At 51.1% G+C, this 11,962-nt stretch overlaps 3 protein-coding genes; 2 read left to right on the top strand and 1 right to left on the bottom strand.

Moving 5' to 3' along the window:
- Positions 1 to 5,515, top strand: CHC_T00009469001 (Formin-like Protein). XM_005710402.1 is given in 2 exon segments: positions 1 to 2,967; positions 2,968 to 5,515. 1 exon segment carries the CDS (start codon positions 1 to 3, stop codon positions 2,965 to 2,967), a length of 2,967 nt encoding a protein of 988 aa, XP_005710459.1. The 3' UTR covers positions 2,968 to 5,515.
- A 141-nt stretch (positions 5,516 to 5,656) lies between these two features.
- On the bottom strand, positions 5,657 to 6,421 carry CHC_T00010214001 (Rheb1). The gene has a single exon (XM_005710403.1). The coding sequence runs from the start codon at positions 6,419 to 6,421 to the stop codon at positions 5,657 to 5,659; it is 765 nt and encodes a 254-aa protein (XP_005710460.1).
- A 348-nt stretch (positions 6,422 to 6,769) lies between these two features.
- Positions 6,770 to 10,950, top strand: CHC_T00007027001 (hypothetical protein). XM_005710404.1 is given in 5 exon segments: positions 6,770 to 7,648; positions 7,796 to 8,021; positions 8,073 to 8,935; positions 9,083 to 9,688; positions 9,689 to 10,950. The coding sequence occupies 4 exon segments, from the start codon at positions 6,770 to 6,772 to the stop codon at positions 9,686 to 9,688; spliced, it is 2,574 nt and encodes an 857-aa protein (XP_005710461.1). The 3' UTR covers positions 9,689 to 10,950.
- The last annotated feature ends 1,012 nt before the right edge of the window (positions 10,951 to 11,962 follow it).

The raw sequence follows: 11,962 nt of genomic DNA on the forward strand, positions 1-11,962 counted from the left end.
ATGTATGGCGTGGAAGATGCAGACTTGCTTGGGCGTGCCGCTGATCTCAACGAGATTGTTCAAGAGATAGTCACTCGGGCACCCAAAGTCGCTCCAAAATCAATGAAAGCTATAATGCAACCGCAGGTATCAGCGCGCACTCAAAGCGGAGACATCTTTGAAGAAATGAAACAGAAAAATGCCGAACGCGAGAAGAGAATACAAGAGAACCAGAAAATACTCCGCGGAAGTGACACGCAGCGGAAGGCCAAGTTGCTTCAAGAAACCTTTGATTGTGACTTCGAGGAAGACACAGTTGACGACTTCATAGAGGTGTTCAAGCGATACAAGGAAGAGATTGGTATAGAACAGCCGGGAGACAGATCTTCACGACAGAAGACAGCGAAGGAAGTTCTTGCCAAAACCTTTATGGCAAGAAGGACATCTGATCAGCATCAGCTGGAATTCTCTTCTGAAGAAGACGGGTTTGGTGATATTGCACGTTTCATTGATGAAGAGGAACTTGACGAAATGGATGTGTTAAGACACACCAGCTCCCACGCGCAGAATAGCGATGAGGAACAGGGCGAATATGATGGAAACGAAAGCGCGAGCAGCGAGGAGAAACAGGCAGACATGCTCAAGAATGCTGTCCAGGTCTTGTTAAGAGGGGTGAAGCAGACTGGACGAACAGGCCGGTTCAGGGCGGATGACTTTTTAGCCAAGAGTACTGAAAATGCCATTGACGATTCAGATATTCTTTCACAGTTCTCGCAGATCACTGAGGCCCTTCAAGCTCTTGTGGTTGAGTCCAAAGACGCTGGGACTAATGGGACCGGTCGCAAGTTCTTCTCGACGCAAGAGGTCGTTGATAAGGTGAAGGTTATGCGACATGAAGCAGATCCGTCAGCTTCACAGAAACCCCCACCACCTCCAGGCATAGCAGCACTTAAAAAACCATCGGGTGCTTTGGGCGCAGCGCCACCACCACCGCCGCCAGCCTCTGGTTTACCGGGACTAAAACCTGCAGGTGGACAAGGGTCTGTAGGACCTCCGCCTCCGCCGCCCCCGCCGCCGCCCCGCCCTCCTAGCGGTGCAGGAAGCACAGGTACTGGAAAAGGACCTCCTCCTCCTCCGCCTCCACCACCAAGTTTCGGCGGTGCAAAATCGGCCTTACCTGTTGCACCACCTCCACCCCCGAGTATGAAACCAGGTGGTGCACCGCCACCTCCGCCGCCTCCTATGGGCGGCCTTAGAAAGCCTGCTCCTGCCCCACCACCGATGGGCAAGTTACGGCCTCCAAGTAAAGCGCCAGGCCTACTACCTCCAAAAGGACCTTTGGGGCCACCGGGCGCTCCTGGGGCTCCTTCAACGGGTCCTCCATCAGTCATAACTCCGAAGAGAAATGATACTAAACGGCTAAACTGGAACACTATTTCAAATATGAAGGTGAACAAGACACTTTATGCGAAAAAGGAATTCCTGGATGCAGTTTCCCTGGATGACGAAACTCAAAAGGAGCTTCTTGAGAAATTCAGCAGTCGACCACCACCTAAAGTTTTCACAGACTCGGATGGTGACAAGAGCAAGGACGACACAAAGGGTCCGGTGACTGCAGGTATTTTAGATCAAAAACGAATGACAAATACGCTAATCATGCTGCGCAAGTTCAAGTGTGCACCGAAGGCGATCACGCTGGCAGTCGGAAAACTTGACCCTTTGGGTGAACAACTATCATTCGAGAATGTCAATGCGCTTTGTGCGAACGAATTCAAATCTGAGGAGCTTGAAATGGCGAAGAATTTCGCTGCTCCAGAGGAAGAAGTTGAAAAGCTGAACCCCGCCGAAAATTTCGCGTACCACGTTGCGCGAGTACCGCGGTGGACAATGAAAGTTCGCACGATGCTGACAATGAGGACAGCAACTGAAGTTGAAGGGGAAATCAAGACGTCATTGGAAACAGTGATTACCGCTTCGAAGGAAGTCTTACAGTCAAAACGCTTTGAGAAAGTGTTGGCCGCGATTCTGGCCATCGGTAATTTCTTAAACGCTGGAACAGCGAAGGGATCAGCCCGCGGCTTCAGACTTGAAATCCTCCCGAAGCTGTCTGAAACGAAGGGACGGGACCGAGGCTTCAATCTACTTCACTATATAACTGACTTGCTTGAAAAGAAGGATCCTGATGCGTTGTTGTTTCCGGAGGATATGAAGACGGTCGCCAAGGCGAAGCGAATATCAAAGGAAGACGTTGGAAGGGAGCTTTCCGCTTTTCAACGAGCCGTTGCCGTGATGGGCCGTGAGATTACAGCGATGGTAAAAGAGCAGGAGATGGATGGCGGGGACCCCAATGTTTCTCTTCCGAGCACACCACCACCGCCAAAAACCTCTCGTCGTTCGTCAAATCTATCCGAATCGATGTTGTCAGCCCCTGCTCTATCCCCAAACTCACAACGGGAGAAGGATCCAGAGACTGTGGCTAACGAGGAGGACGCCGTGGACAGTACGCCTAAGAAGGGCACCTCTCAACGGACGGAGAATAACGCCCTGGCCGTAGCAAAAGGAATGTACACAAAGGCTGAGACGGCAGTGGCAGAATTGCAAACACTACAAGAAGAAATGCTGCGAAAGTTTTCCAATTTGGCGGTGCATCTTGGAGATGAACCCAAGTCAGCAAAAACAGAGGACTTCTTCGGGACGTTGTTCAACTTTATCAATTCTTTCGAACAGAGTGTCAAAGATAACAGAGAACGGATAGAAGAGACCGCCCGGAAAGAACGTATCGCAACACGTCACGCTGAAGATAGCGAAAGACGACGCTTACGGTCAGCCGAAAAGGCAAAGCAAGCTCACACGGAGTCCCCAGATTTGAGCCCCGTGGCCGTCTCACTTGAAAATAAGGGAGGCATGGAAATGGCTCTATCGCGGAATTCTTCCTCACCAACTGCTAACTCAAGCGAACCTAACCAAGCAATCACGCCCCCACAATAAATATAAATCTCCTTTTCGAAGAGAAGAGTATCATTTGCGTGAGAAATACTAGGGCTCAGCGCTCGGTAATATTCGTGTTTCAAGCTGTCGTCGAATTCTCAGAGATCTTTCGAATAGGTCTGCATCAAGCCCAGTCATGTCTCGACAAAGCCTAGCTTTGAGTATGAACTAAGAAAAGAGGGTAGACATTCACGTTAGTAGACACAGATGAGCGCGATGCCGGTTGACAGCAAGACGCGGTTCAAATGACAAACCTTGCCGTTGTCTTTTTCTAGTTCCCCAAGAAACTGAAGCAGCTTCCCCGGACGCAACTGTCCAAATTCTCCTAGCATAGATGCGTCGATGCGCAATTCTGCTCCATGATATTCCACTGTTAGTCTGCTTCTGAGGGCATCCAAACCTTTCACCCTGTATGCAATAAGAGCGGTATTCGCATGAATCAGTGAAAACGGGTCGTAAAGTTTCGTTTCAAAAATTAGAATCTGGAGTCAAACGGCTGCAAACATCTGACTCAACAGGGCACGGACTGCTTATTACCTTCCCAGAATACGCACAGCATCGCCGTGAATATCGTCTGGGGCCCAGGACCCGAGCTCAGAGATGTGCATTATCCTGCCGCTCTTGATAGGCGGCATGTCTCTGGCGGCGGCCATTTTGATGCTAGGCGAGACTTATGTCATTCAATGCGTTTCGTACTGCTGTAGCTCAAGGTGGTTCCCGTTTACAAGTCTGTGGGAAGTTTTGACGCTTTTCTTGGCAACCAGTGCGTGTGTATCGCAAGATCATGATCTACGACATCTGTGAGATACCCAGAGGCAGGGCGGGACCAGTACTTGGACACGTGAGTTTTTTGTTGCCCTTTTCCTCAAAAATTTCGCTTGATCTTTTCCGTATCATACCCTGTTGACATCCACGTAACAGAGTCTTCTGAAGCATGCTGCACGCGTAGTACGGGGGAAGGTACAGGCTGGTGCTTATTGAACACTGCTTAAGGTGCCCCGGAAATTATTTGTCCCTGACCTCACCCCTCCGTCTCTCCAAGCATTTGGGCATCTGCCGATTTACTCGGAAACCGGAAGGCCATCAAGCGCAACTCTAGATTGGAATTGCGTGTAGCCGCTGTTGCGTCTTAGTATTGACACCACCCACTTTTCGATTGAAACAGGAAGCACTACCTGTACTCTTCGCGAATCGGTAGCCTCTCAACTCGATCCAAGCAATCTCAATCGACTGTCTCAGCAGTGCAAGTTGTGATGGAGCGCTTCACCAAAATTGGAACAGAGTATAATGCCCATGAGAATGGTGTATGGGGATTAGCGGCATGGAACTCCGGCGATCGGGATGCAATCGGAGATTTTGTAACAGGCGGATGCGATGGCAAACTAAAGGCATGGCGCTTCAAGACGAAAACAGAGCTTACCAACGACGCGGAAAGTGACACAGAAGATGCGAAGAACTCCGGGCCCTTCAAACAGCTTGCGACCTTTTCAGGGCATGCTCTCCCAGTGGTAAAACTAGCCCTCGCGGATGACGGAGCGACGGCAGCTTCGACATCACTGGATGGCACGGTGAAGATATGGAATCTTTCAATGCACGATATCGACCCGAAGACAATCCAGCGAACGGGAATGGCCGAGGTATGGGACGTTGCTATCTCGCGGGATGGCAAAGTTGTCATTACTGGCGGCGCTAACGGGGCCGTACAAGTCATTGACACTTCGATTGGGCAGGTAGACGAGACATTTTCAATCGGAAAACAGCAGGAGTCGAAGGATTCATTGCGGAGAGAGAATCCGATGGTCATGTCTGTGGCGCTCAGCGAAGACGAAAAGCTGATCGCAGCAGGAGGGCATGATGGATCCGTGACAATCTTGGACGTGGAAACGGGAAATATCGTGAAGGGGGATATGGCCAAACACGGGGGGCCAGTGCGATCGATATCATTTTTGAAGAATAACTCGCGGCTCTTGCTCACGGCTTCGGATGACCAGTTGCTGAACATCTATGACTTAGACTCTGGGCATGTCGCAAAGACATGTCGGGGGCATGAAGGGTTGGTCCTGAGTGCGGCCGGGTCAGATGATTCGGAGTTTATTGTGAGCGGGGGGAGTGATAGGACTGTTAATATTTGGGATCGGCGGATGGGGGAAACTTTGTATAGCTGCAAGGGACACCGAGATTCGGTTTGGGGAACGACGTTTGCAATGAAGGGGATGAAGACAGTAGCGGTTTCTGATGATGGGTCTATTAGCGCTATAGATTGCGGCAACGCAGAAAAAACGTCTGCATAGCGGCAAGGTTTGATCAAAGCGAAATTCAGAGGCACGGAGGGAAGTTCGGTGAGGCGCTAGCACCGAACGCGGACTTCAGCATAACGAAGCTGGGAAGGTAATGTGTAATAAGATATCGGGATGTGTCGACTAGACGATTCAACTTTAGTGTACAACCCCGTGGAGAAGGTGGCAAAGGGCAAGGTGAGGAGATGGGCTTATGGAACTAGCATGCTAATAAATGAGGAACTGGTATGACGCCTCGGGCGTAGAAGAAAGCACGGTTTACAAGATTGTTGTACAAATACAGAAGATGTATACAGGTAGACCAGGTGGAGCGATGACCGAAAAAGGAGAGCATGAAGGTGGCGTCCTGGTGTGAACAAAAATTGCGAAAGACATGTGTGCAGGACGCAAGACTATTGTATGAGACAGCCGGGGTTGGGATTAGTCTCAGGTGGGGGCAAGTCGGGTGTTTTAATGTCCTCTTCCTCTTCGTCCTCTTCAGTGTGGGTTGGGATAACATGACTGTTGCGGAGGTTTTGCTGAATCATGCAGAGCACGGAGTCAAAGGCCTCGTTAACGTTTTGCGACGTAAAGGCCGAAGTCTCGAGGTATGGGATACCCTCGTTGCTCGCAAATTTGGCGGCTTCTTGGGATGGAACCTGGCGTTGGTGCGCGATATCAATCTGATTGCCCACGAGCACCCGTGGCACTTCGGACGTGCCGACGCGTTCTGTGACATTGAGGGTGACGAGCAACTTCTCATTGACTTGCTTGATGACCTCGTAGGAGCTCTCGTCTCTTACCGAAAACACAAGCACATAGGCATCAACGCCGGTGGTATAGCGCATGCCGAATTCGGAGTTCTCATCCTGCCCGTCTGTGTCGAGGATGCTGACATCATATTGGACGCTGTTGACAACGGGCCGCCATTGATACATGTCCTGAAATGTGAGCATATAATTGGGCTCGAAGCGGTTCTGGGCGACGCGGATGGAGAGCGCGGACTTGCCGACTCCTCGAGCTCCGAGGACTGCGATGCGCTTGAAGACGTAGAAGGGCTCGTCGTCGGGGTCAGGGGTAGAGGGGGCGAGTAGGTCGGAGGGGGCGGGGGCGGGGGCCAGTGCCGGGGGAGCGGGGGCGGGCGGTCTAGCCGTTGGGTGCTCGGCGTGGACGGACATGGGAGAAGGGGAGGGGGGAAAGGGAGATGTAGAAGAGAGGGAGAAGCTGGGGCGCGTGGGCAGAGGTATGTTGCACGGGCCGTCTTGAAATGTAGGCGCTCGTGATCCGGATCAAAAACTGAGGAAACGGATCGGCCCGGATGCGACCAACGTAATTCTGGTTGGCTGCCTTTCAACAGTCCGCCGAGCGGCGCCTTCGCCTTTCCGCACGGCCCCCTAGACCATTCCTCTTCGCGCCTCTGTCGTCTGACTGTCCTGTCCTTCCCATCCACCAAACCCCTTCTCTCCTCCTTCTCCGGCGCTCCCATTTCTCTCCGTTCACGCGCCTAGGCGCACCCACACCCAACTATGAGTCCGAATCCAGCTGGCTCGACCGCTCTCCCCCCGAAGGAGGCCAACCTCTTCAAGGCCGTCGTCCGTCTTTACGAAACCAAGCAGCTCAAGAAGGCCCTCAAGTCTGCGGATTCAATTCTCAAGCGCTTCCCACACCATGGCGAGACCCTCGCCATGAAGGGTCTGACCCTCAACGCCCTCGACAAGAAACCAGAAGCCACTGATCTTGTCCGTCGCGGTCTGCGCATGGACATGCGCTCCCATATATGCTGGCATGTGTACGGACTGCTCTACCGCTCCGACCGCGACTATCGCGAGGCTGCAAAGGCCTATCTGAACGCACTCAAGTTCGACAAGGATAATCAGCAGATTCTTCGTGATCTCGCCCTTTTGCAAATTCAAATTCGCGATTATGAGGGTCTTGAGGATACAAGGAGGACTCTGCTCACTGTCAGACCGAGCCAGAGACATAACTGGATCGGCTTTGCACTATCATTTCATCTTCTCGATAATTATTCCATGGCTGTCTCCGTCTTGGATACCTATCGCGAAACGCTTAAGCAGAGCAATGACCCTGAAGATAGATACGAAGCCTCTGAGCTGCTTTTGTACAAAGCATTCGTTCTCGAGGAGAGCGGCGAGCACGCCGCTGCGCTTCAACATATTGCAGACTGCGGCCCGAAGCTCGTCGATAAGCTTGCACTGCGCGAAACAAAGGCGAGAATACTCGGTGCTCTAGGTCGCTTCGATGAAGCCGCTGAGGAACTCGTCGCCCTGCTCAGAATTAATCCGGACAATCGTATTTATCAGAGAGGATTGCAGAGTTTCAGAATTTGTTCAGCGAATGAAAAACAGCCTAAGGAGCCCAATGGAGTCATGTCGTATGAGCGGCCGGTAGCTGAAGTGCCCTCACATTTTGCCGATCCCGACCTTGATTATGGACTGCGCAAGCTCGCCGTTATCGAGAAGCAAACCATCGGTGATTTGGCCCCTATTTCCGATGATAAGAGCATTACTATTGCCCTCAAGGTCTGCAACGAGCTAAGCGAGCAGTTTCCGAGAAGTCGCACCGCTCAACGAATTGCTCTTGATATATTGCCGTCCGCCGAACACCCAGAGTTTATCCCGAGAGTCGATGCATACGTGCGCAAGTTTTTGAGAAAAGGAGTATCGTCGCTGTTTTCGGATATGCGACCATTATATAGCAATCCAACCAAGGCAGCGGCCCTCGGCAAGTTATTTGAGAATTTCCGACAGTCTCTTGAAAGTGACGCCGACGGAGATCTGCCTGCTCTAACACTGATGCCGGGTAAGACAGAGGGTGACCATTCTACGGCCTCCAAGCAGAATGGAAGTGACGGAAATGCCCCCACCCCAGTTTTGTTGTGGGTACTTCACTTTCTGGCGCAGCACTACGATTGCCTTAGACAATATGATCGCGCCTTGGATACCATCGAAAAGGCCATTGAGCTCAGCCCTGCCACAGTTGAATGCTATCTGGTTAAAGCGAAAATTCTTAAACACTGTGGAGATCCCAAAAAAGCGGTGGATGTGTGTGATGAAGCCAGAAAGTTGGATCTCGCCGATCGATATCTCAACACAAAGTGCTCAGAGTACGCGCTGCAAGCAAACATGGTGCCCGAAGCCGAGGCGTGGGTGGCACTATTCACCAGGGATGCAGATTCAGGAGGTATACAGGCTTTGTACGACATGCAATGCATGTGGTTTGAACTGGGCGCAGCAGAGTCGTACCTAAGACGAGGGCAACTGTCTCAAGCTCTGAAACACTTCACAGCCGTCGAGCGCCACTTTGCAGATATGGTAGAAGACCAGTTCGATTTCCATTCGTACTGCATACGCAAAGTAACGCTGCGAGCGTACGTGCGCCTGCTGCGGTTTGAAGACCATATTCGCAATCATCCGTACTATTCCCGGGCGGCCTCTGGTATTGCGCAATGTCTGCTTCGCCTCTATGATTTGCCGGAGCGTGAGCGGAATATGTTAACGGGCGAGCATGCTGACATAGAAGGCTTTGCAGAGATGACAGACGCGCAGCGGAAAAAGGCTATTTCTAAACGTAAGAAACAGCTTGCGCGTCAAAGACAGACTCAACACGGGACGTCAGGAAGCAAGGGATCTGGGAAACATCCCACCAATCCGGGGAGACCAACTGCAAACGGGGTTGCGAAGAACCAGGGCTCTGCGAAGGAGGCGTCAGGAAGGGGCTCTGGTGCGAGTGAGAACAAGGCGAAGGCAAACTCTGGGTGGATGGAACTTGATCCTTCAGGTTCTGATCATGTGAAGGATTTGTTGAAGAAGAGCGGGGAGTCAGATCCGATTTTGGAGGAGGCGACGAGAATCGTTCGGGAGCTTGAGCGAAATTTGAGCGACCGATTACAAACTCAGGTTATCTCTTTTGAGCTTGCAATTCGAAAACGGAAGTACCTACAGGCGCTCCGTGCCGTCAGAAGAGCGCAGCGAATGTATCCGGAAGATGCGAAAACTCTAGAAATTTCGGTGAAGCTTGCTCATGAGATAGCGAAGAGCAATGCTCGAGAGTCATTCTCTGAAGTTGTGAAGAGCGTATACGACTGCGAGGGTGACATTCTGGGGGGCAAAAAACCAACAGAGTTCATCGAAAATTATGTGCAAAAGAACAGGTCGTATGCCGAAAGGCGAGTAGGGGCTGCGCGCTGCAAACTGTGGCTAGCTAAGAATGGAGAAAAGGGCGTGGGGTCACTAGAGGAGATTTGCAAGTCCCTGACAAAAGCCATCGACGAATGCGAGGTTGACGGGGCACTTGTGAACTTTTTGAGTGCAGACTTTATGCGAGACTTGCTGATCGAACTGAAACGATCCGGCATCGATGCTAAGTGGTTCTCTCTTGTGGTTGAGAGCTGTCGTGCAAAATATCCCAGATCTAGTTGGTTTTGATCGCGAAGACGCTTTGATGATGAGTTTGTGTGGGATATATGGGGGACAAATAGCATGAGCCAGGCTGAAGCGGCTGATACAAGCTTTGGGAAGGTAGTGAACTGAGTTTTTAAATTTCCGGAGCGAAGGGTGCTGTCGCTTCCTCTGGCGGTCAAGGTAGCCTTTTGTGTATTAATTGGATTGTCGTCTGCGAAGAAGAAGCTGACTTCTGATCCGTTGGAGCCACGCGGATCAGCGTATTTATTTTGGTTGAATGCGGAGAACTAGAAAATGAGGGTGCCCTCGGCCAAGTAAAACAGAGAAGTGAAGGGCCTTTGCGCTGCAGGAGGGTTCTGGTTAAAGGAGGCCGAGGACGTCAACAATGGAATTGGCAAGGCTAACCCTTCCATGCAGGTCTTACGATGACATCCGCAAGATGCTCCGCGAACTCCTCCCCTTGATTCCCCTTCCATTGGTTGACACTGTCTACAGAACGTCACGAGCGACAGAGCATGGATGGCTTATTCACGCATTTTAATTCCCGTTAAAGCATGGGAGCTTGAAGCGGAATGGCACCGGAGTCTCATCGAACAGTCACTTGCAAAATCGAGACTGGATGTGGAGTAGCCGCTGGCTGTACCAATCATGTACGTCATGGAAACATTAATACTTCATGCAACCTGTTTGTAGGAGTGTAGACGTTGCGCACGGAACCCCACCGTAGGTACTGCATTGCATTCGTTGGAGTGTGGTGATCTGGCGTGAGGGTTGTCGGTCGAGGCTGAGATGCGGGCGAGAATATCTCCACATCTCGAACCTTGTGACGCATTGGCGGGAGCAACGACGCTCTATATTTTTTTGTCAGATTGCATGTCGAAGGGAACATAGATGCTCTCTATTATTAGGATTGCCTTTTGTCAGTACTTGTACAGGCTGCCGATCTCCGCCTCGACTCAAGAGACATAATGCTGTGCTATCTTCATGAAGAGTACGTGCCCCGTTGGGCTACGGTCCAGTCGCTGTAGGATGGACCGAAGACTCTTTGTCACTGTACGATTGTCGGATGGGCCCTCGAGGCGTGATTGGATATGTCCATGGTATGAGGCTATCGAGGGCCTATGATAGAGCAGTGGTGAGGAGAGTTGACCTCTCCAAGCGCAAGCAAAAGATTCGGCACAAGCCGGGTGGATGCTCCTCCTCCCACCATTGTTTATTGCGGAGCACTATCCTTTAAGTATGCGGATTACACGACCGTTCCGTAGAGTAAATGCAAGGACACATATGAATTGATAATACGCAATGGGCACTACAGACGTAAGGGCAATGTAGGTCCGACTAAGTGTATTCACGTCGAGCATGATTCACAACGGTACTGTAGCAGATGACGGAAGTAATTGAGAGAGTTTTAGGATGCGCCATAAATGTACTGTATACAGTAGTGGGAAAATGTGGACTTTTGACAATTTAGGTCAGATGGATGAGTGTTCTGGTTTCCCGCGGAAAATGGTTTACTACAGGATGAGAGCCGAGTTTTGCGTTAAACATCTCGCATGTAAATGAACAACTCCAAGGCAGGATGCACTGTACAGAAGAGAAACTGAAAAAAGATTTTATTGGGGCCAACGGTATATACCAATGCAAACGTTAATTTCGACGACTCCTGAAAAACGATCCCATTAATTAGTTCAGTGCAGTATCTATCCACTCTTCCACTCTTCCACTCTTCCACTCTTTCACCTTGGGTGCTCCTACACCGTCGCCGGCGTCAACAACAGCGATTCATGTCTTGGAGGACCGATCCTAGGGAATGCTTCTCGCCGCCATGTCGCCTGTCTGTTCAAGCATCTCAAGCAGAACAACGAGAAATACCTTCACGGTCTAGACTCAGTTGTCTAAGGCGTCGGAAAACGGCAAGTAAAGATACAGCTTCGTCTAGCTCTACTTCAGTCAATAGTTCCGAAAGCGCCTGCGAGTAGTGACACAACGTTTCATAGCACCCCCACGAGACATTCACATGCAACAAACACAAAGGAATAGAATACATGCATCCCTGCCATCTGTCCACTAGGGAATCAAGCGGACGATCTTCGAGCCCTTCACACACACGTTGGAGGGCTTCTTTTGCAAATCCTGCACCGAAGCAGAGGCAGCCTCAGGATACTGAGTCCGTTCATGTTTGTGGACGGAGTGCTGCTGCAACACCCGCTTCAGACCGGGATGCACGGGGCGAGCAGGAAGAGATGAGGACTGGCGATGGGGATGGGGGAAGCCGCAGAGAGGGCAAGTGGGAGATTG

This window comes from Chondrus crispus, genomic scaffold, assembly GCF_000350225.1.
Source record: "Chondrus crispus Stackhouse genomic scaffold, scaffold_59, whole genome shotgun sequence".
Taxonomy (NCBI): Eukaryota; Rhodophyta; class Florideophyceae; order Gigartinales; family Gigartinaceae; genus Chondrus; species Chondrus crispus.

Coding starts and splice junctions, on each gene's coding strand:
- CHC_T00009469001 (XM_005710402.1), top strand. CDS start 1: ATGTATGGCGTGGAAGATGCAGACTTGCTTGGGCGTGCCGCTGATCTC.
- CHC_T00007027001 (XM_005710404.1), top strand. CDS start 6,770: ATGAGTCCGAATCCAGCTGGCTCGACCGCTCTCCCCCCGAAGGAGGCC. Junction 8,022..8,072: donor TTTCCGACAGTCTCTTGAAA/GTGACGCCGACG, acceptor CGGGTAAGACAG/AGGGTGACCATTCTACGGCC. Junction 8,936..9,082: donor GGAGACCAACTGCAAACGGG/GTTGCGAAGAAC, acceptor AAGAGCGGGGAG/TCAGATCCGATTTTGGAGGA.
- CHC_T00010214001 (XM_005710403.1), bottom strand. CDS start 6,421: ATGTCCGTCCACGCCGAGCACCCAACGGCTAGACCGCCCGCCCCCGCT.